Genomic DNA, 24257 nt, shown 5'->3' on the forward strand with positions numbered 1-24257 from the left:
AATTAGATAATTCTCCACAGGCGGCTACCAACGCAACAGTAGATAGCAAGTAACAGCTTCCAACAAACACGTAAGTCTTCATCTGTTCCTAACATCGTAAACAGAATTCTCGCCTTGCGTACAACATCTTAATCTTTCCTTTCCTTCTCGTACAGAGAACATTTTCCAATATCTACTGACACTTCCTGACAGGGTCTCAGTCAATTTTATTGCCTACCGGTGCTAAAGGCCCCTTCTGCAATAATTCAACTGATGCTTCAGTTTCACATTATGCTCATGATTTCATCAGTGGTCTTGAAGATGTTTTTTCGACATTCATTTTAGTGCTTGTTTTACACGCCCTCGTGTTGTTGGCATTATATCATTCTCACACTGTTTTTCCACTAAAAATTTTTTTAATGAACAGTTTTAATTATAAATTTTGTAACAGAATAAGTTTTAGTCTCGGACAAAATATTTTAATGGTTTAATCATTAAGTGTTTCCATCAACATGTTTGTATAATGTATCATTTCTCACATTTTTATATACTGAATTTTAGTCTACCGAGCTCGATAGCTGCAGTCGCTTAAGTGCGGCCAGTATCCAGTATTCGGGAGATAGTATGTTCGAACCCCACTGTCGGCAGCCCTGAAAATGGTTTTCCGTGGTTTCCCATTTTCACACCAGGCAAATGCTGGGGCTGTACCTTAATTAAGGCCACGGCCGCTTCCTTCCCACTCCTAGTCCTTTCCTGTCCCATCGTCGCCATAAGACCTATCTGTGTCGGTGAGACGTAAAGCAACTAGCAAAAAAAAAAATTTAGTAACTGGCTAAACTTTTAGCTTCGATATTAATATAAGGTGTACTCTTGAAGATTGTTTTTAGGCTGAAGATGCCCTGAATTGAGGGCGAAACATGTCCCATTTAACTGATAGTATGTTTATGTAACCACTATAAGTGGAAATTAATGTATTGAATAGGTGGATTAAAGATCGCCTTTGTTTTTGAACTATAAATTTTCAGTACGGACCAAAAATGAGATTTATAACCTGTTCAGGCTACCAATAATTTCATACCGTGCCTTAGTTCATTGCAGGGTGAGAAATCTTCATCTTTCTCCTGTAATTATTGTTAAGGAAGACAGATACTCCTGATGATTTGCCCCATTAGAACAACTATTACTACACCAAAAATGGCTTTTCACTCTAATCCTTAATTTTGTCACTCGCATCGAATATTCTTACCGTGGAAAAAATTGGGAGCACACATTACTTTTATCCCGAAGCACTCGTGTGTAGCAGTCATATTATTTATCTCAGAGTACCAACCTGCATGACGACACTTCTTCCAACTTTCAGAGAACTGTCAATCAAGGGATTAGATTTTAATTTTTTTTTAATTTTTAAGGAAACATCTCTGAAGGGTGACATTTTTGTGTGTGAACTCGTATTTTAAATTAATGAAATTAACATACTTCTACTGAGAGCATAACAGCAAATTTTAAATTATTTTGTAACTTAGTACAAATAATATTTTCAGATGAAATGCTCATTGCTGGCCTTTCTACGTACTTAAGTTAGTAGAGATTCTAGAAAGAGGACGACAGACAATGTGGTATGGTAATTGATTAACTAGTCACTTTTTGTCCAGGAAGATATACAGGGTAAAAAGTCAAATGTTAGTGATTCTAAATCTTCAAAAATTTCAGGAGGTGGTGGTAGATTTTAAATATTGCCTTTTTATTTTTCATGTCCAGGAAAAATGCAGTATTTCCAAAATGCAGCAATTGAAATAGCCTTTTCATTTGCTTCCAAGAGATGCTGATTTGTGCAGTGTTTACGGAGTCTCCCGCAGACCAGAAGATGTGCTTGATTCTAGATGCCCCCACATTCACACTGAGTACCACTTCCTGCTGGAAGGAGTCCCCACTTCTGAAGGTTTGTCTTGCACCTGTAAAAGTCAGTTGTAAGTCTGGTTAGGGTTCTCCACATGTTGTAAGGGTGATCTCCAGGAGCTAGCTCTTTCTTAGTTTCCATGCCTAGGATATTCAGTTCATCCCTCCACCTATTAAATTGGTTAGTTTCTTGGGATCAATAGAGAGCTTCAGTTCTCTTCGGGTGAGAGAGGTAGGTCATTTACAGTTCTAGTGAACCTCTTTCTGGAGGATGGTGGTCGTGTAGAGGGTGATGTGGATCTTCCATGTGCTTCTTTTGTTCAGCATAAGTCATCCCTTTCCTTTGTATGCCAACAGGTGCAATTCCAATAAGTGGATAAGAGTTTCTGAATAGTTGTCAGTTAAGGCATCCTGTGATAATGTGGGCATTTCCATTTGTAGCGTCCCCCTAAAGTCCAACCCCTCGTCCACATTGTGGGGGTCGGGCAAAGGTATGAAGTAGGGGATAGCCTGTAAGGGCGAACTACAGTGGGGACCTTGTGTGCCCCAGGATCTCTGCGGTAGCTGTGAAGGTCTTACAGTAACCCTCAAAAGTAACGGCTAACAGGGCTCTGGTGAAGTCCTTAATGGCAGCTGAGCCGGAGAAGGAGACCTTTGGTACGGCAAAGTTGGCGGAGGAGGCAACCCTCCCTCTTGGCTTAAATGAAGCTTGGGAGACCACTGCCTTGTGGTGAAGAGGGATCTTCAAAGGCTAAGGGAAACAACCCCAACAGAAAACAGCATGTCTGGAGGCTTCAGGTGGGAGCCCCACCACCAGGCTCGGGTGCTGTGGGCCAATAACTCGCACAACCTTAAATTAAACCATTACAGAAACAGCAACAAAGAGAAAACGGTTGATCCAAAGATGACGACTTTTGGCATGAAAGAGGTAACAAAAATTGGATTTTGGAATGTGAGAACTCTGTGGGAAAGTAGAAGACTACGACAGGCAGTGGCATGTATGAAGAGTTATGGTCTGAACATCTTGGGATTAAGTGAGGTGAGTTAGGGGAATTGACCACCCATGTTGGAGCTACATTTATATATTCTGGAAGACCTGAGGGTAATGGAGTGAGTTGTGAAAGTGTGGGTATATTGATGGACAAGGAGGCTAAGAGGAGCCTTATGAAGTGATATCCAGTGTTGGCAAGGATAATTGTGGCAAATTTCAAGACCAATATAAGAAATGTTATGATAGTGTATGCACCCACTGAGATAGCAAAGGAAGAAGACAGAGGCATTTTATATGCATCTAAATAGCACGATTAAGAAACAGAAGAGGAAGGATATTATTATAGTTGGAGATTTTAATGCAAAAGTGGGCCAGGATAATGAAGGACTTGAGCACATCATGGGAAGGCATGGCCTAGGAGAACGAAATGAGAATGGACAGCTCTTTGTGAACTTCTGTTCCAGCCATGATCTGGTTATTGGCGGTATTGTATTTCCACTTAAAGATTGCCATAAAGTGACCTGGGTATCACCAGATCATAGGACAATTGGATAGATCATGTGGCGTTTGGACTTAGGTGGAGGCGTTCACTATTGGATGTGAGGAATAAGATGTACAGACGTCGGTAGTGATAATCTTGTTGTGGCTACCTTTAGGACGAAGGTCCATTCACAGAAAAAGAGGACAGAACAGATAAGGACGTGGTATGATGTTGGGAAGCTAAAGGATGACAGTAAGGTGAAGGACGTCTTCAGGATAGAACTAAAGAATCAATTTCAAGCACTCACTGAAGTGGAGGATGAAACTGTTCAGGGAAAGTGGGTGAAGATTAAATCTGCCTTTACGGAAGTAAGTGGAAATATCCTGCGTTTTAAGGATAGGAGGAAAAAGACTGGATGACCGAACAGACATGGGGAAATCATTAGAGAGAGGAGAGAGATGTAGTCAATGAATGCATGTAAGACAAGCAAGAAAGGCAGAACTGAAATCAAAATATGATGCAAAGGATAGGGAAGTAAAGAGGAGTGTGAGGAGGGATCAAAGGAACTGGACAGATGATCTGTCTCAACAGGCAGAAAAGGCAGCCAACAAGGGAAATCTCAAAGAACTCTATACCATAATCAGAATTCTGGCAAGGAAGCAGATGCAGAAAAACTGTCCAGTCAGGAACATAGATGGAACCCTCTTAACTAACCCTGAGGATCAACTGAAATTATGGTAGGAACATTTTTCTGCAGTTCTAAACTTCTCCATAGAAGATCAGTCAGATGTGGGGGGAAGAAGCAGAAGAAGAGATTCAGTCTGACTCGAGGATTAAAACCTGCATTCCAACAATAGAAGAAATCAAGAAGGCATTGAGAGAGTTGCATATTGGTAAGGCAGCAGGAGTTGACAACATTCAATCAGAAGTCATGAAGATTGATATGGACACCACTGCCAATAGATTGCAGCCTCTATTCAAGAAGGTATAGGTTACTGGAGAAATGCCAGCAGACTGAAAATGTGGGTTGTTGTTGAAGTTGCCAAAAAGTGGGATACGTCTAATTGTAACAATTGGAGGGGCATTACACTTCTCTCAATCCCTAGCAAAATCTTCACCAGGATTCTGCTGAACATAATTAGAGTATGTTAGCTTACAGCTCCTACGGGAACAGGCAGGCTTTCGTCTGAATCGCTCGTGCATCGACCAAATAAACACCTTGAGGATAATTCTGGAGCAGTGTGCCAAATGGTCATCTCGCCTCTACGCAGTGTTCATTGACTTTGAGAAAGCTTTTGGCTCAATCAACAGAAAAGCCATGTGGAAGGAAATGAAGCTTTATGGAGTGCTAGCACAAATTGTTGATCCCATTCAGGAAACTTACGGTGATTATACATACAGAGTCATTCTTGGGGGCCGTATATCTGAGCCTATATCTGTACGTTCAGGAGTTTGTGAAGGGTGTATCCTTATGTCTCAAATATTATTACAATATTATAAGTCCACCTGTTGCCAACTATGTTCTTGGCTGTGATTGACGCGGTAATGCGGAACATGACTCAAAATGTGAAACATGGTATCTAATGGGGATTAGTCCATAGACTTGAAGATCTGGAATTTGCTGACAATTTGTCTCTCCTGTCTGAGGCACATGGGGAAATGTAAGCACAGCTTGAAGATTTGGTAGAGGAAGGGAAAAAGGTTGGACTAATGATCAACTCAAAGAAGACAAAGGCCCTAAGGATTAACACCAACAAGTCAGACCGATTTGTCTTCAATGGTGAATCTATCGAGGATGTGGATAGCTTCACTTACTTGGGCAGTGTAGTTGCCAAAGATGGAGTTGCACAGCATGTATCGCAGTGCATTCAAAAAGCAAATGGTGCCTTTGTTCGGCACTGTCTGGTGTGGAAGAACAAGAGAATATCAGGACCAAACTCCGCATCGTCCGAAATAATGTCAAGTCTGTTCTATTGTATAGGTCTGAGACTTGGAAAGTGACTGAAGTAATTACATCGAAGTTGCAGACCTTTGTTAACCACTGTTTGCGAAGGATTCTTAAAATATACTGATTGGAAGTAATCTCCAACCATGAACTCAGGAGTAGGACGGGAGAGAATGAGATGACCTTACAGATAAAGCAGCGGAAATGGAGATGGATTGGGCATACACTGAGGAAGAGGAGTGAAGCAGTTGAGAGAGAGGTGCTGGACTGGAACCTGCTGGTTAAAAGGCAGAGAGGGAGACCCAAGCAAACGTGGCGAAGATCTGTTCACATGGAAGCGATGGAAGAAGGCAAGACCTGGAGTGAGGTAAAGAGGGTGGCTGTCAACAGGACCAGATGGAGATTCTTTGATACCCTATGCTCCACGAGGAACAACAGGAATTAAGTCAAGTAAGTCAAGTCATTTATGACAATATGTGTGGGGTTTGTGCAAGCTTATCCTTCCCAGGCAGGAGCTGAGTACTCTGCCAGTGGTGTGCAGAGTCTTAGAGCTGATGTTTGCAGTATTGCTGGTTTTGCTCCCCAAGATTTTGTTTGATGTTTCTTGCACAGACTTTACCTTTTGTATTTCAAACAGTGCTCTTCTTAAGACAAAGTGCAGTTGAGTGTTACCCCTAAATGTTTGGGCATTCGGCAATGCTGCAGTCTCTTAGCTCTCCACTGGATGTCAAGCACTCTTCTTGCCTCCATATTATGCAGATGGAATGGGCATACTTGAGTCTTGCTTGGATAGGGAATATTGCCTAAAAATCCGTGAGAATCTACATCATTACATGCGGTAAAATTAAGTAGAGGGGAATTTTATACCTTTGGAACTCTGCTTGCTAATTATAACAAGCATTATTTTAGTGAATGAATAGCATCACTAGTAATAGAACAACCCAACAAATCCTGAAATAAATAATAATAATAATAATAATAATAATAATAATAATAATAATAATAATAATAATAATAGTAGTATTAGTAGTGATTTAATCCTGGTAATCCCACAGGTAACAAACTGTGACAGTTCTGAGATAATTTGCACGAGTAAGAAAAATAAAGTACAGTAGCACCCCATTTCTCCAAAATAAAGGGGGCGGAGCCACTTCGGTTGATGCATTTTTTCGGATGACACATGGGAAATATTTTCGGAAGTTAAATGTTGAAATAAAAATGCATAAACTCTGTTAAGCAAATGCGCCTACTGTATATTAACATTAACATGTTTACATAAAGTCACTCATTGTATAAAATCGGTAATTTTCTTCTGAATTTTTTTGGTGCAGAACTGTCGTGCAGCTATATCGCACCACCGTTCAATCAACAATACATCAGCTGGTGTAGATTCATTGGTTTGTTCAACAAAGCGCAAAGCAATCTGAAATAATGAAACAATTTCTTTGCAATGGGGTAAGAAAAGCATTGGATCTACAGTATAAAACCGCAAGGCCAGTGGAACGACTTTGAGTGAAAGAAAAATATGATTGGAGAAGGGTCGCTGGACTTACTAGTTTCCTAACAGAAGCTGCAGTATAGTCCGAGCAGTAAACAAGATGTAACTCCTGAAACTGAAGCAACGTTAACCACAGTCTACATGATCTTCATGACAAATAATTTAGTAATCATAATAATAATAATAATAATGCAGTAATAATAATATCCCTGCTTGTTCAAGAAGAAAAAAAAGTGTCATGGAACAAACTGAATGGTAAGAAACTGTTTTGTTTTATGCTACACGTGCATTCTGGTATAAGTCATGATATAAAAATAGGGTTTGCCTAGTAGCTCTCAGCACATATAGCAAGATAATTACTAATATCGACGGCTAAGAACAAGAGGGTAAAAACAAAATATTAAAATACAATTTTGCCAGAGCATTTTGGTTAAGTGGGGTTCTACTGTACTAAGTTCCTGGCATTCTGACTGGAAGGTCCTTATCCACAAATTTGGTTTGCATAGCATAGTTTCTGAAATGTTATAGCTTAACCCTAATAATAGAAATGAGACTCAGAAAATGAACAATTTATAGAATTCTGTTCGTTTGGAAAAATAAAAAGAAAGGAAGAAACAAAATATTTTGCACCTTATACCTTGCCAAACAGCTACATTATCCCAATCCTATTCCAGATTAAGACAACGATTTCTTATAACTACTTGTGAATTATCTTAGTAGTAGTAGTAGTAGTAGTAGTAGTAGTATATAGCTTAAGATAATTTGATTGAACTATTGGTCAGTGAGATTGATCCTGTGATTAGGCCTACTTCCCAAAACCATTGTATCACTCCTGAGGTGGTGTGTGGAATGATTGATAAGCTGATGTTAAAGGAATACAGTATATGTGTATCCCATACTGTGTTAACTGTATTTTTACCTGGTATAATATTCTTGTATACTTCCAGCCCCTCTCTTCCATTTGCTCACAATTTGAATTTGAACTCTTGACTACAGGACCCAAGTTGACTCGGAGACATCACTTTGCTTGTGCCAGGCAGCTTCCGCTTTTCTTCTCTATACTTCTTTGCTAAATTCATATTCTTTTCTGATCCTAACAGTGTTAGGTTTGCAAAGCCTAGATCTTTCATTTTCCCATATCCCCACCATGACCATTCCTGTGCTTTGATATTCAAGACTGAGACCTCTGCATGGCTTACATAGACTCACAGAGAGCAGTTTGACAAGATCAAACTGCAGAAGTTCAGCACTGTGAGGAGGCTCACAACTCTCAAGAAGGAAAGGAAGTGTGGACATGGATACTTAAGCTGGAATGATACTTTTATGTTCAGCAGTTCGTGGATGGAAGAAATCGTTGAGCAGTGGAAGATACCTCCCCAGCCTTCATGCAGTGTTGGGTTGTTTGGACTATATGGAAGAATACTTAAAAAGTACATAGACTTCCAGTTATCTGGATTAAAGTGGACTGGAGAATTATATTATATACATTTAATAACAATGAGATGGTGTCTGTCTGTTTTTTCCTGGACCGATTGTGCTGAAATTTAGTGGTCACATAAGAGATACTTCTGATTTTGGTATATTTCACCGTCTACAGGGGTTTGTCCTAAATTTTGGCAATTTTACCTTACATCAACTAAAATAATGGGTAAACGGTTGGCTCTCTTGAAAATTGAAGTGCATAGTGAGGCCTTAAAATTAAATTTTCTACAAGAAACATCGTATGCATTTTCCTCGTATCTCAAATGATTCTTGTGTTTTGGCTGTGGTCCATGGCGAAGTAACTAAAGTAATGGCTAAACAGTTGGCCTTATAGAAAAACGAAGACCAAAACAATCGCAAGCACTCTTAAAACAACTGACTGACTGTTGTAGCTCCTCAGGTGTGAGAGCAGGTGCAGCAGTGTCATCTGCATATTGCAGTTCTGCAATGGAGGAAATCTTAGTAAGCTTTTGGGAGCGAAGCCTAGCCAGATTGAACAGTCCCCCATCGAAGCGATATATGACCTTTACACCTTGGTTGTCTGTAGATGTTCCATATAGCATGGCAGCTAGATAAAGAGTGAAGAGTTGGAGCAAGCACACATCCTTGTTTCAATCCACGAGTGATTGGAAATGAATCAGAGATAAGATTTTGATGAATGATTTTCCCAGGCGTGTTATCATTAAGAGCCTTGACCAGATCTACAGAAGGCTGTGGACAGCCAAAGTGTTTCAGTACTGTCCACATAGCTGGTCTTGGGACTGAGTCGAAAGCTTTTTCCAGGTCATAGAACACTAGATATAATGGAGTCTGTTGGTCTCTGCATTTTTTCTGGATTTGCCTTGCACAAAAGATCATGTCTGTTGTGCCTCTGGACATTCGGAAACCGCACTGCGACTCGGGTAGGATCCTTACAGAAATAATCTGCAGGTGATTGAGCAAAATTCTAGCAAAAATTTTACCTGCTACAGATAGCAATGATATACCCCAATAGTTGCCACAAACACCATGGTCACGTTTTTTTTTGAAAAGTAATGATAGTGGCATTTTTAAGGTCACCAAGTATTTTGCAGGTTTCCCATATTAAGAGGGTAAGCTTAAGTAGGCTTCCGCATTGTATCAGTTCCTTATCTGAGCCAGGAGCCTTGCCAGGTTTCAGTTTACTGAGAACAGCATTGAATTCCTTGAATGTTGTTGGGAGAGCCAACCATGGTTGTTGGGAATATAGAGGCACATCATCGAAATAGTCTTCAGCTGCATTTGAACTCGGATTGGGAAGAGTGGTGAAATGTTCTTTCCAACACTATTGTAAGCCTTTTCTAAATCAGGGAATATCATCACAATATCTCTTCTGAATTCCCAATGGTTTTTTAACATTTTTTATTAATTGCCTCATACTGAAGATGGGGTCTAATGTTGATCTTGGTTTGATCCTGGCTCAGCCTGGTGGTATTTGAAGGGGCTCAAATACGTCAGCCTCATGTTGGTAGATTAAAGTATTCCTGTGGGACTGAATTCTGGCAAGTCGGTGTCTCCAAAAACCATAAAAGTAGTTATTGGGATATTATTATTATTATTATTATTATTATTATTATTATTATTATTATTATTATTATTATTATTATTATTATACATATTTAGGGGCCGCTAAGGACCGCAAGAACTCAACAGTTTGTCTTCTTGCAGGCCCACCAGGTTTTCATTCTTTTGGAGTGTGCTTTCTTCCTTGCATCAGAATGGACATGCTTCAATTCAGTTGGGACTTCTTCTTGGTGAACCTGTCTAAGTTTGTGTTTCAATGGTGCTTGCAGTTGAATGCCTCTTTCTAAAATTTCCTATTTTAAAAGATCTTTATCGATCTCCACCAACCATAGAGGGATCATTTTGAGATTTATGAAGAAGGATAACAAACATTAACAAATTGTTTCAACTGACAATCTGAAGAGGTGAGCGTAAAATGTTATCCTTTTTTTTTTCCGGATTACGCTTGATATCTTTTCAGTGTGGTTGTATATTTCTAAGTTGCTCCAAAGTCTGTAAACACCACCTTTGAGATTGGGACCAAGAATTTTTCGGATAATCCTCCTTTCCTTAATTGCTGGGTTTTCAAGCAGCTATTCATTTGAAATGTTAAACATTCTGCTGCTTATAATGCTTCAGGTCTAATTATGGTTTGATAATGTCAAATTTTTGCATTTCGAGAGATGGACTTTTTGTTATATATGTTTTGAGTTAGTCGGAAGGCTGTTTCAAACTTGTTGACACGTGTTAAGATGATGAACTTATCAATTATTGGATTTAACCCATTCACAAAGGTACCTGAATCTTTCCACTTTCAAGATTCTGCTGTGGGTAGTCATATGTGGTGGAGCATGTATGATGTTAGAAATGAAGTGGGTTTTGGTATAGAAGATTTTGAGGCCAATCTTAACTGCACATTTATGCAGGTAATTGATTTGTTGAGGAGCTAGTTCAGGAGAGGAAATAAGGAGAGCGAGGTAATCTGCAAAAGCAAGGCAGTCAATATTGATACCATTAAGTGTTCGGCGTATTTGAACTCCATTAGGAATTCCTTTAGATTGGAGAATGTCTCAATTCCCGGATGACCCTGTCAAGAGCACAGTTGAAAAGTAGTGGTGATAGCCAATCTCCGTGCCGAACTCCTGTTTGGATTTGAAAGGCTTCAGAAATCTCAGATCAGAATTTCACTTTTGTAGACGTACCAATGAGTGTGTTTTGAATGATCTGTCAGGTCTTGTTGTCTAGGCCAAATTCTTGGAGTACTTGGAAAAGGGCTGGTGCGGTCAGTCGAGTCATATGCCTTCTGGAAATCTACAAAAGTGATCACAAATAGTCTGGCTTTGAGTTTCAGGTAGACGATAGTCATTTCTAGATTCTGGATCTGTTCTGTGCAGGATCTGGATTTTCAGAAGCCAGCTTGGTATTCACCCATTTATGAGTTAAGTTCTTCGGCTCTAGTGAGTAAGGCTTTGGAGAGGATTTTATAAGTAACAGGAGGAAGAGAGATGCTGCGGTAATTGTTTTACATCCTATTTATCACCCTTTTTATGAAGGGGATGAATAAGGGCTGTGAGCCGTTTGGATGGTATCTGAGTCGTCCTCCAAATCTGTTGGATAGTTTGTAGGAGGGGTGTAGCATATTGTCGTCCAGTAATTTCCAGTATTCTGCAATCACTGGGGTGAAACGCTGGCAACAAGGAATGAGATAGCTGGAAAATTTATAATGTCCAATAACGGACCATTTATATTGGTGTTCCTAATGATTCGGGCAATATTCTTGCGGGTTTTGAGGAACTTCTGATGTGTCTGCTGTGTCTTACACGATTTCTAAAGTAGCCAGGCTTGCTGTCTGTCATTGAGGGTTACATCGCATTGCGACTTCCACCAAGGGTGTCTGGATTTCCTAGTTTGAGGTTCGATTTTAAGAGCCGTATCAACAAGAGAACATTCCAATTGTTCGGGATCTGGTGATGAAAGGGAGGAGAGTTGTTCTAAGAATATGGTTTAAAGTACTTTCAGTTTCTTTGTGTCAAATTGAAGGATTCGTTGAGGCCAGTTTTTCCATGTGTTTTTTCGGGATGAACTTTATCTTTACTTTGGAGAGGTAATGGTCAGAATTGAAGTTAACACCTCGCAGGACTTTGACATTCTGAATTTCTTGGGAGGACTCTGCAGAGATGGCGACATGATCAAGTTGGAATTCTCCGAGTAATGGGTATGGAGATATCCAGGTCTCCTGCTTCCGTGGAAGGTGTTTAAAAACTTGGATTTCAGTAGTTTATTTCTCCCACAGAGTTCAGTTAAATGCTCTCCATTTTTGTTCATGCTCAGATGTGCTGGGTAATCACCAACTGTGTTCTGATATTTCCGTTCTTTGCCAATTTGGGCATTGAAATCACCCAAGAGAATTGTATTGTGAGCCTTTGGAATTTTGGAGAAATCATCTAATTTGTACCAGAAAATGTCAGTTTCTGGATTGTACTTATTGTCAGCATTGAGTGGAGCGTGAGCATTTACCAAGGTGTATGCTTTATTAGCACATTTAACTGAAAGAGTGGATAACCTATTCGTGATAGGGATAAAGCTGATGATTGATCCAAGGACCATACGACTTACTATTATTATTATTATTGATGATCTTCCATTTCGAAAGCCATATTTCTCATGTAAATGTTTTTCCACCTTTCTTTTCATTCTTTCTTGTAGTCATCAGTTTGCCCTTCCAGCGAGCCAGGTAGGGTGTTGGAAAACGAGTGTCTTATAAAGTTGCCTATTCAAAGAGGTTTTATTATCCATGACAGATAATCTTTTCCAAATAAGCACATGGTAACCTTGTTTTATTCATTTGTTTAACATGCCCAAACCATTTAAGCCTAGACGAAGTAAGATTCATTTAGACCTAGGTTAGATGGATCTCATAATTTTTCACATGATCAAGTCTTGTCTTTTGGATGGCAGTTCTAAGAAATTTCGTTTCACAGGCTTGAATCCTACTACAATTGCAAGTTTCCAGAGAATATGTAAGGATGAGAATGAAATATGACTTGTTCAGGATCATTTTATTTTTATTTTTTATGGGACCTTCTCATCCCATAGTAGGTGTCTAACGATACTGTAAAAGTTAGAGCCTTTGGTTACTCTGTTATTTCTATCTCAGCTCTGTTATTACTCGCCATTACACTCCCTAAATATCTGAATTGGTGTACTACTTCAACTTGGTGGCCCTGTAGTTCTGTGTTGCATTCTGTATTATATCTGCTGATTTTCATTGCTACTGTTTTTGATGGGTTCAATTGCATTCCATAATCATCAAACTTCTTACACCATGCATTCAGATTATTTTGCACACTCTCCTCCATTTCATCCCATATTGCCACATCGTCTGCAAACACCAGAGCCTGAATATATTACCTTTTCCTTTTAGTTCCTTTAAAATGGTATCCATAACTGCTATGGATAGAAGAGGTGATAAGGCACTTCCCTGTTGTACTCCCTTGGTTGTATAGAACCATTCAGAGTGACCAGCTGCAATACAGACACAGCTTTTGCAATTAGTATTGCCCCTTTCTTACAGGGCATAGCTCAGCCGGAGAACGAGAGTCCCAAGGGTGGACCGTTCATTGTCTGGCTTTACTCATTTTCGAAGGCAGGGAAAGAGACAAGGACTAGCGACAATAACACAAGGATATAAAACAACAGGTTCTGACATTTATTATAACTAGCACTTATAACAAAAAAAAATTTAATTAATAATCTTGATAAGAAATTAAATTTTCCTTCTCTGCCAGTTCCTCTTAACTGCATATAATCTCCATTATTCTCGGCTGACAACGTTTCTGTAAGTATACAGGACTTAATTAGCCTACTTCTGGCTTAATGAAATAATAACAAAATCTTTGTCGGAGGACCTCCTCTCAATAATGATGTAATTCTTTACAAATTAAAAGAAAGTGAAAATTGTCAGATTCCTATTTATCTTGAACATTGAATTATTTGATTTACTTATTCAAATATTTATCTCAACTAAATCTTTCTTTCTCTAATATGCTGAATAAACGTGCTATCTCAATAAAATTAAAAAATTCAACCAAATTCTTATCAAAAATATTACTCAAATGTCTCCGTTAGACTTAAATTTTGCACTACAGTGCCTGTACAATAATTATTCCTCTTAATCTTCCTCTAATATTTCGTCTGACAAACGTAAAGTCACTCTTTGGTATCTGACACTTAAAAAAAAAAAAAAAAAAAAAAAAAAAAATTAACATCGTAAGTCTTGCAAAATTAAATAGTGAACCAAGTCCACGGAAATGATCCTTCCTTATTCATTATTGTGTGACACTTTGAATCTCACTTTACTTAAATACCAAATAAAATCCACTAAAGATCTGAATTTCAAAAAGTTATGCCAACATAAACGACGCTATCAGGTCACAACGTGACGAACACGTGGTCTGGTCAAAATCATGGTCAAAGAAATATTACAATGCATCGAAATAACATTAATCACACACACAGCATTCACACTAAGGCACACGAGAATTATTTACACTATTTACAACGAATTCTATCCTTTGAATATTAATTTTTGATTTTTAGTTCTAATATTTAAAATCTCTCTGACAGTATCGGGCAAAGAAATATTTTTTTACGTCCCTCAGGAATGTGATGAAGTCAAGATAATCACTTAATTAAAGAAGATGAATTTAACAACGTTGATCATGATAATATCGGCGGTTGATGTCTGAAGAAATTTGTCGATTACAGAAATGCACATAGAACAGGTCAAATATAAGCATTCGCCTTCATGGTTCATAAGTCACGACATTACTATTACTCAACTCCACGTCTATTAATTAACACATGCTCCACTTGAAGAAAAATTCTCAAAAAATAAGACTCAATAAATGGATTCACAAGTCATAAACACACAGTAAATAATCCATCAAGTCACAAAATATAATAAATGATCCGACGAGAATCTGCCATGTTCCAGGCCCATATTTATCCTAATCGAGCACGCACATTAACATCATGACACAAGATCAAGCAATATTTAAACTCATGACCCGAGATGAAAATCCATTATTATTATTATTATTATTATTATTATTATTATTATTATTATTATTATTATTATTGTTATTGTTATTATTATTGTTATTATTATTATTATTATTATATGTGCGAGATCTAAAATTCGCGGAAACTGGATTTCGACAATATATCAGATGACACTAACACGCCTAAAATTACACATGAAGAAACTTACACAGAAATCCGGCGTAACACAACATGCCGTTAATCTGTCCCACACGTCTTCCAAAAATTAAATTGTTAATTATCGGTGAGGACAATGATTTTTAAACACACTACGCTATCAAATGGGACAGCTAGAATAATCGTAGAAGACACACACATGTTCTAGCTAAACTAATAGAGGTCAATAATCATCCACACACAAATGACAAAACTACCATCTCCCATATGAAAGAAGAGTGAAAATATTCAAATCCACTGCAAGACTAGAAGAAATATTACCACTAATGAATAAGAAAGCATTATTTCTACAAAGATGAACAGAGAAACATTATTAAAGTGTACTTAAATGAATGATGGAACTGGATCTTCGCCGATGGTCTGGAACATGTGGTCAGTTATCTGCCTGGGGTCGCTATCTCCCCATGACGAAAATCGCCTACATTTTAGCAGGTCATCGTAGCACTGGTATTCCAAATAAAGTTGTGGCAGGCTTCCTCTTCACAATATAACTGCAACTTGAGACACTCGTTCCAAGAGTAGAGTAGAGTGGAGTAGAGGCTGAAACTAACAAACAGTTTTAAAATATGCTCCACACACACACGCGATGAAATTAATGATGGAAAAAATACGTAACTTGTGGTGAAGAAAATCTGCCAAGCTCGTTGATCTAACTATAAACGAGGGGTGGCTGGTTTTACTGTCAGATAATTGCTTTAAGAAAGAACCATCTTGAAGTAGACAGCAGATATCACGTCAAAGTTCGCAGCACGTCTAAGTTCGCAGCAGAACGGCGTGGCAGAGAGATGAACAGCAGAGTTGCAGAGCAGCAGAGAGAGTTTCTTCCGGAAACACGGGTTTTTATGCATATCCAGGGAAAGGGGTGTGGCACTATAATTGTCCATAATTGGTCAATGTCTAGCGTTCATTTCCAGAAAGTACTTCGGCTTGAGATTTCATATGTGCAGGCTGCGTGTCGAGGTGACCTTGGCCAGTTCCTTCAGTGTGTCACGTGGCCAGCTGATCGCTCCGTAGAGAAAAATCAATACATTTCTCCTCTGCCGATGAGACCCGTTTTTGAACTGTGGGAGCTGTCCCCGTTATGCAGGGCTGAAGAATATCACTCGCGCTAATGAAATAAAATCTCACTCACACAAATACAATAAATGCTTATTGTAGGCCAAATTTGAAGGGGACAGTATATAGCATTTGGATCTTTCTAATAAGGTACTCCGGTACACCAAGTTTTTAAGGCTATTCCAAATAGTTGATCTAGGAACATTATCATGTGCCTTTTCAAGGTCCATAAACACAATTAGTGTTTCTCCTCCAGAATTCTTTATTTTAGTATCCTTTCCAATATTTTTTGCTGCTCCGCTTAACAGTTCTCTCAATGCTGTTGTGATGGGCAGTTTGGGGACTGAACTGAGTTCTGCCTATGATTTCAGTTTCATCTCTTCAATTGACTTATATTATTATACGTTTAGGGCGAATTTCAGTTGGGGAATTGAAAAACATCTGCTGAGGCTTGGTTGGATGAGTAGGGTGTATGAGGAAGTGAAATTGTCTTTTTGTATTCGTTAGAAATTCATTAATCAACAGCAGTGCATGAATTGGCATGTTATAATGCTGAAGGCACCAGGAATTGTATCTCCACAAGCCTGTTTTTTTTTTTTTTTCTCCTGACAAATTTTCTTCAAACGTCTCAAAATTTTTGGGTAATAACCAGTGGTTCACAGTTTACCTTACCGGGCGAGTTGGCCATGCGCGTAGAGGCGCGCGGCTGTGAGCTTGCATCCGGGAGATAGTAGGTTCGAATCCCACTATCGGCAGCCCTGAAGATGGGTTTCCGTGGTTTCCCATTTTCACACCAGGCAAATGCTGGGGCTGTACCTTAATTAAGGCCACGGCCGCTTCCTTCCAAATCCTAGACCTTTCCTATCCCATCGTCGCCATAAGACCTATCTGTGTCGGTGCGACGTAAAGCCCCTAGCAAAAAAAAAAAAAAAAAAAAAAAAAAAACAGTTTACCTTCAGGTAAGAATTCATAGTGGACAACACTTGAAGTCAAAGTAGACCATCAGCATCATTTTCACATTCAAACCAACCTGCTGGAGAATTTCTTCTTCACCACTGAGAGTCTCTTCATAAAGTTTTCCCCAGTTTGAAGCAGAAGTTAATGCTGAAATGCTGCTTATGATATATTCAGACCTCTAGACAATCTGGCATACTACTCTCTCTCTCTCTCTCTCTCTCTCTCTCTCTCTCTCTCTCTCTCTCTCTCTCAAACTAATAGCTAGTGAACGATAACTGTTTCACAAAAACACGACTTCTGCTTTCTAGTACCGCCGGGCTCAGTGGCTCTGATGGTTGAGGCGCTGGCCTTCTGACCCCAATTTGGCAGGTTCAATCCTGGCTCAGTCCGGTGGTATTTGTAGGTGCTGAAATACATCAGCCTCGTATTTGTAGATTTACTGGTATATAAAAGAACTTCTGCATGAAAAAATTGCCGCATCTTTGCGTCTCCAAAAACCTTCAGAAGTAGTTAGTGGGACAAAAAACAATAACATAATTGTTTAGATTAATAGTACAGTTTCACATGCAAAGTTTATCTGGGTTTGGCATCGCTCTTTTGAAATTCTCACATAATAGTTTAAAAACATCTTCATGTTCTGCTCTCTTTGCCATCTTCATCATTCTTCTGTTTTTTATTTTGCATTTATGTCCCCCAAGCTTTGCATGAAGATTACCTTAACTGTTGTAGACATTATGATCTCGCACATTATAGGAATTTCTTCCTCTCAGCTAAATGGAGTATTTGTTATACCGATGAATATCCAAAACGCACACTTAACTTTTTAAGTGAATGTTATGCATTACATTTGTCCAAGAAAAATTGTTGTATGATTGTGACTAAGGGTATGTTTAAGCTGCAGCTTCGCTGCTGACACATCGCCAAGCCTCGCTGCTCGATGTTAGGCGATGATGAAACGAACCAATGGATCTCAGTCGGTGCTTTTTAGCCTGGAGCCCGGCTCATAGCTGCGCTGCTGGCTGCTATCCTCGCCACATCCATGGTCTCAAGCACGTTTGATTTTTGAGCCTGGCACATTGCCAGCTGTCCTGTAACTTGGGCTGTGATTGGTTCTTTCAAGGTCACCTGCTCCCCGACTCTTCCTCTCTTCGCACCCTATACACATGTTCAGTGATCACTTGCTCACTTGCTATCTGAACCTCTCTTCGAATGCAATGCGATTTGGAACCAGCGGCATGCGGACCATAGTAAGAGGTTCATATGATATCAAAGGAGTGACGAGATGACGAGTGGCCAGTAGACTCATTCTCCGTCTTATGAGGGATAGTGGCCTGTTTTATTATAGTGTTTAAAAGTGAAGTTTCTATTTGTTTTTATTTTTTTATTGTTAACTACTATTTTATTCTATTGACTATGTGTTTATCTTTGTGTATTTTTAATTTGAATTAAATATATTATTTTCCTTCTATGTCAGTGCCTTCTTCAATTTTATTACATTTTACTCATTTTAATTTTAGAGGAAAATAAGGCATTGCGAATTAGATCCACTGATTATTTTAAAATCATTATAATTTTCCTCATCATTATCATTTTTCTAATCCTAGTCAGTGGGTTAATTATAACTTTTAATCCATTTAGTTTCTTCTCGTATCGTCAGGGGCCGATGACCTAGATGTTAGCCCGCTTTAAACAAGCATAATCATCAAACTATGGAATGAAGTGGCAAAAGAATGCGGAACGGTTACGTCAACTTTCTCTTATTCTTACTATTTAGAGGACCTCTTGTCATTACAAGCAGGTGATTTATATGAAGTACCTAGGTTTTCATGGAAAGTCCGACAGTTATTTTTTCAAACTATAAATACATTTTGTCTAGGAGACTTGACTAAAGTCAAAATGAGATATTCCATAACCCCTTATTTTACATTATTCTAAAGTACTATTAAATTACGAAATGAAGCATTTGTAACTTCATTCTTCAATCAACTCCCGCTGTAGAAATGCACTGAAAAATCCAGGCGAGGCATTTTATACTTTTTATTACACATTCAGTACACCAAATTATTGTAAGATACACTCGCCAACAGAACTGTGACTCACTCATTAAGAAAATCTCTGAATTTATTCTGCACTTCAAAAGCTTCAGCTGGAGCTGTGTTTCTCCTTGACGAGGTAGCTCTTTGAAGTACATCTTCGTAGTCTGTGTTCAGCCCCTCTATATCTATATAATCAAATTATGCAAAATACAAACAGCCTTAACTCTCAGTTCTGCTGTTTTGAAATTTCGACTACAAATGTGAGCTGCCAGCAGCGTGCGCGCGGGACTGGTGCAAGATAAAAGCTCCATGGTGAGCAGCCTGGCTATTGCCAGCAGCAAGGTGCTAAGGCAAGCATCCATGTGCCAGCAGTGAAGCTGCGGCATAAACGTACCCTTCCAGTATATATGCATTGTTGCTTGTGTGTTCTTAAAAGCTACTTTTGCTTATTGTCGATTTGTTTGTTTACAGGGAAAAGAACACAAGAATGTATCTGTGTGGGAATTTGTATTACCCTCATGGTAGTAAACTTTTATTTCATTGTTCTTCACTTTCATATGGAGAACTTGAACACTATTGTTGTGGCAGCATTATGCGGTATCATCACTGCTGACCTAGGATCTGGCATTGTTCATTGGGGAGCAGATACATGGGGCTCGGTGGAACTTCCCATCATAGGAAAGGTAAGTAAGATTTCTTTGTTGGGACAGGAAATATATTGGACTTCCTAAAAGAAAGAAAATTATACTTATTGGGGAGTAACTACTGCATTTACGCATTATTCTTAATTTAAATTTCAGTGTGCAATGACATTTGAGAATGAGGTCCTTTACATTTAGTAAAGTATCAATGAATTACCTATGTTCAGTTCAGTCGTCAGTCAATCAACGATCTGCAGTTAGGGCTGTCGCCCAGATGGCAATTTCCATAAAAATTGTTTACATAACCTTTTTCTAAATGGTTTCAACAATATCTGTTTCAGCAGAGGTACATTTCTAGCTCCAAAGAGTTGATATTAACATCAGAAAAGACATGATCTGTATACCTTTTCTATATGCTGTCCCTGATCATATTATTGACTTTTGCCCAGGTGCAGCTTCATAATATGATCTGCAGAGCTGCAAAACCACCATAATTAAAGCTATAATATATAGTGATAAGTTATCCTATCCTTCATGCTGTGTTATTAAGCCCATTCAGTTACTGGCGATCTGGCAACCTTGTTCGGAAATGTGAATGCCAGCTCAGTGAGCAGAAAGCATGGGGGCACACTTTCAGCCATTTCTTGAGGAAAGTTGTAGTTATGAGTCACCCATAAAGTTCTATATGAACTGCATCCCTTGCAGCACAGCCGGCCTATTTGTGTGTATTAGATGTTGCAGATCGTAATTTCTCAGCCAGTTTCCAGAGCAGTTTTGTTAAGAAAGCGTGTGAGTGCAGATTTATACCAAAGTTAGTTTTGTGCAAGTGCACTGCAGAGACTACTAATTAAACAACAAGGGAGACCCCTTCCGGATTTAAGAACAGAAGTGTCAGTTTCCAGCCGAGGCAAAATGTACACGAGGCATTTTAATAAAGATATACTGGGTGGTCCACCAGCCCCTTGCAATCCAGTTTTATGCATCCCTTCACATTTACTAAAATTCTGAAAGAAATTGGTCCCTAAACCGGGATAATATAACAAGATGTGTGTTTACGGGCTAGAAGATAGGACTCGTGAGCGCCTCTATTAATTCATTATGGGTACCTTGAATGAACCCGTAAAACAAGTACAGATACACAAAACATATACTTTAAAACAGGAGGTGGACGCACAGACCAGGAACACGGTACTGTATAGGCTGGGAAGTGGGCGCCAAGGCCAAGTGTCGCAGTAGCTCACATGGCAAGCGGGCGGTGAGATGTGTTAGTGGACATTGCTCAAGGTAGGAGGTTCAAATCCTACATAAGATTATTTTTAACAGCCAGTTGCCTGGGTTGTGGTAAGGTTGCATACTTGATAGCTTCCAAAGACTGGTTTGTTTATTTGACCCTGTAAAAAAACTGTATGTATCGTTGCATTGGGTATGGTGCTGGGTTGGATGAGGATGTGGAGATGATCTGTGGCCAGTAGAGGCTGGGAAGTGGGAGCCGTAGGTCAAGTGCCGCAGTAGCTCACATGGCTAGCGCGCGGTAGGATGTGTGATAGTTGACAGTGCTTGAGGGATAGAAGTTCCATGCAACTATTTTTTTTTTTTTTTTTAGCTATTTGCCTGGGATGTAGCAAGGTTGTATACTTAATACCGGTAATTTTCACACTGATTTATTTGGCCCTGAAAAGGGCCGTTGGTATGGAGCAGTGTTGATAGAGGCTAGGAAACATGTGACAGGATTTCAGTTATTCACGTCGTTTAACGCAACACCTGCTCGATCTGACGACCTCATTAGTTGATACAGAGCTGCGTGTGATGTTGTAAGGACAGTCTGGCCAGTTGTAACATTTCTGGCGAAACGGATCGGCGTGCCTCGGTGATGAACTGTCTAAGGTGACAAGGACTGGCCGGCTCCTGTGCATACACCAGTTGTTTTACATGGCCCCACAGAAAAAATCCAAGGGCGTAAGATCTGGCGAGCCAGGGAAGAGGTCCTCCACTTCCTATCCATATATCAGGATATATCGCATGGAAATGGTTCCGGACGACCACCGCCGTGTCCAGTGGAGCTCCGTCATGTTGAAACCACATCCTGCAGTGGTCAAGGAATGGCACTTGTTCCAAAAACAGTGGTAGTTCATCTTGGAGAAACCACAGATAGCATTGGCTGGTCAGATGGCCCTCAAAGAAATGGGGTCCGAAGAGGTGATCACCCATGATTCCGCACCATACATTTACGCCACACTCTACCTGAAAAGCTGTCTGTCGCACCCAATGGGGATTATCCACACTCCAGTAATGCATATTATGGCGATTAACGGTTCCATTGTTGTGTAATCGTGCTTCGTTCGTAAATAAGAGAGTCACTAGAAAAGCAGGATCAGTGTCCACATGCTGTAGGATCCATTGACAGAACGCCACCCGGGCATCGAAATCATGACCATGGAGCTCCTGGTGTAAGTGCAGATGGTACGGGTGAAACCGGTGGGTATGCAGTATCCGCATAACCGACGCTCGGCTGATGTTAGTCTCCTGTGCAATGGCCCGTGTGCTAGTGTGAGGGTTACACAAGATAGCGTCAAACATGACCTCTTCATTGTCAGTAGACGTCATGGGATGATCTCTAGCAGGCTGTGTCCTTCCCAGGGATGCAGTATCCCGCATGCGTCTTTCCACGCTTCGAAATGGCATGCCCGTCAGTTGTCACCTAACCGGATAGTGTTCTTGGTACAGGCATTGTGCCTGGTATGCATTCTGTCTAGTTTGTCCATAGATAAGTAACATATCCACATACTCGTCCCTGGAATATATCTCGACGCAGTGAATAAACTTTGTGTTGTGAATTGCTTCGAAGGAGGGGATTTCATGCAGCTATATACTTACCTGCCATTGCATGTTGTTCCAATGGGCCATACTTTGCCCTACCTGTGGTCTGCGAAGCTTGGAACATGTACGACATAGCTAACTGGTCACGGACCACCATCTCCTCATCCTCGTCCAACCCAGCACCATACCCAGTGCAACGATATATACGGTCTTTTACAGGGTCAAATAAACAAATCAGTCCTTGGAAGCTATCAAGTATGCAACCTTACCACATCCCAGGCAACTGGCTGTTAAAAAAAAATCTTATGTGGGATTCGAACATCCTACCTTGAGCACTGTCCACTATCACATATCTCCCAACCCGTTTGCCATGTGAGGTACTGCGACACTTGACCTACAGCACCCACTTCCCAGCCTATGCAGTACCGTGCTCCCGGTTTGTGCGTCCACCTCCTGTTTTAAAGTACTATTCTGCATATCTGTACTCGTTTTACGGGTCATTCGAGGTACCCATAATGAATTAATAGCGGCACTCACGATTCCTGCAGTCTTCTAGCCCATAAACACACATCTCGTTATATTACCCCTGGTTTAGGGAGAGGGACCAATGACCTTCAGAATTGTAGTAAATGTGAAAGGATACTTAAAACTGGATCGCAAGGGGCTGGTGGACCACCCAGTACATCAGAGAAATAAATGGATTTGTGGCTGTAACAGTATCAATGCTCTGTTCTGCTTTCCATGTGTTTTATTTGGTGGTGATCCCTTATGGTCAAAAACTGGAGTAAAAGATCTTGTACATCTAAGCAAAAAAATTAAGAAGTATGAAAATTCAAAGACTGGTTTAAAGAACCAGGCAGAACTTGTATTCGGAGATGCCGAGGTGCCGGATTTGGTTCCTCAGGAGTTCTTTTACGTGCCAGTAAATCTACCGACACAAGGCTGGCGTATTTGAGCACCTTCAAATACCACTGGACTAAGCCAGGACTGAACCTGCTAAGTTGGGGTCAGAAGGCCAGTACCTCAACTGTCTGAGCCACTCAGCCCAGCTATACCCATATAAACTGTTCTGTAATGTATTCTCTGTTCGACTGAAAGTACAACTAATTCACTCTCTGATACTACCTATATTTGACTGTTGTAACACTGTGTTGACTGAAATAACCTACGATGGTAAGAAGAAAATGGACCAGAGCCTGAACAGTTGCTGTAACGTGGGGGTGTAAAGGATAACAGGATGTGGTAGGTATGGTGGGGCATTGTACTTTGACAATGGTTGATATAGTTAACAATATGGATAATGGTAAATGTATGCTGAATTCAATATGGAGCTGACTAGCCGTTGAATAAAAGATAGACAACTGGGCCAAAAGATGTACGCAGTAAAGGCCACAAAGCAAGTTCTTACAAGATAAGAATAAAGTATCGTGTGGTACTTATCCAGGGCAAAAACGGGAACAATAAGACATATAATTAAAGATCATACCTCAACAAGTTAGAGTTAACGCAGAGCTTTGCTGGGCCAATTCCAGAAGGTATCGCATGGTAAGTACAAAGTAAACAAGGGAAAAATGGGGAGAGTTAGGACAGTCAGGAAAGTTCATAACAGAGTTAAAATGCAAGATGTATTAGTAACAGCGTTAAGAGAATGAAAAATTATCACAGTAAATGAGGCTC

At 39.8% G+C, this 24257-nt stretch overlaps 1 protein-coding gene across 1 annotated transcript in view; it reads left to right on the forward strand.

Moving 5' to 3' along the window:
- Kua (Plasmanylethanolamine desaturase Kua) overlaps nucleotides 1–24257 on the forward strand; it is a 115322-nt gene that overhangs the window by 18149 nt on the left and 72916 nt on the right. Inside the window, exon 2 of the mRNA XM_067151346.2 lies at nucleotides 19594–19805. Coding sequence (XP_067007447.2) covers nucleotides 19594–19805 — 212 coding nt within the window. The remainder of the gene's footprint in view (nucleotides 1–19593; nucleotides 19806–24257) is intronic.

Source organism: Anabrus simplex, chromosome 7, assembly GCF_040414725.1.
Source record: "Anabrus simplex isolate iqAnaSimp1 chromosome 7, ASM4041472v1, whole genome shotgun sequence".
NCBI classification, from domain to species: domain Eukaryota; kingdom Metazoa; phylum Arthropoda; class Insecta; order Orthoptera; family Tettigoniidae; genus Anabrus; species Anabrus simplex.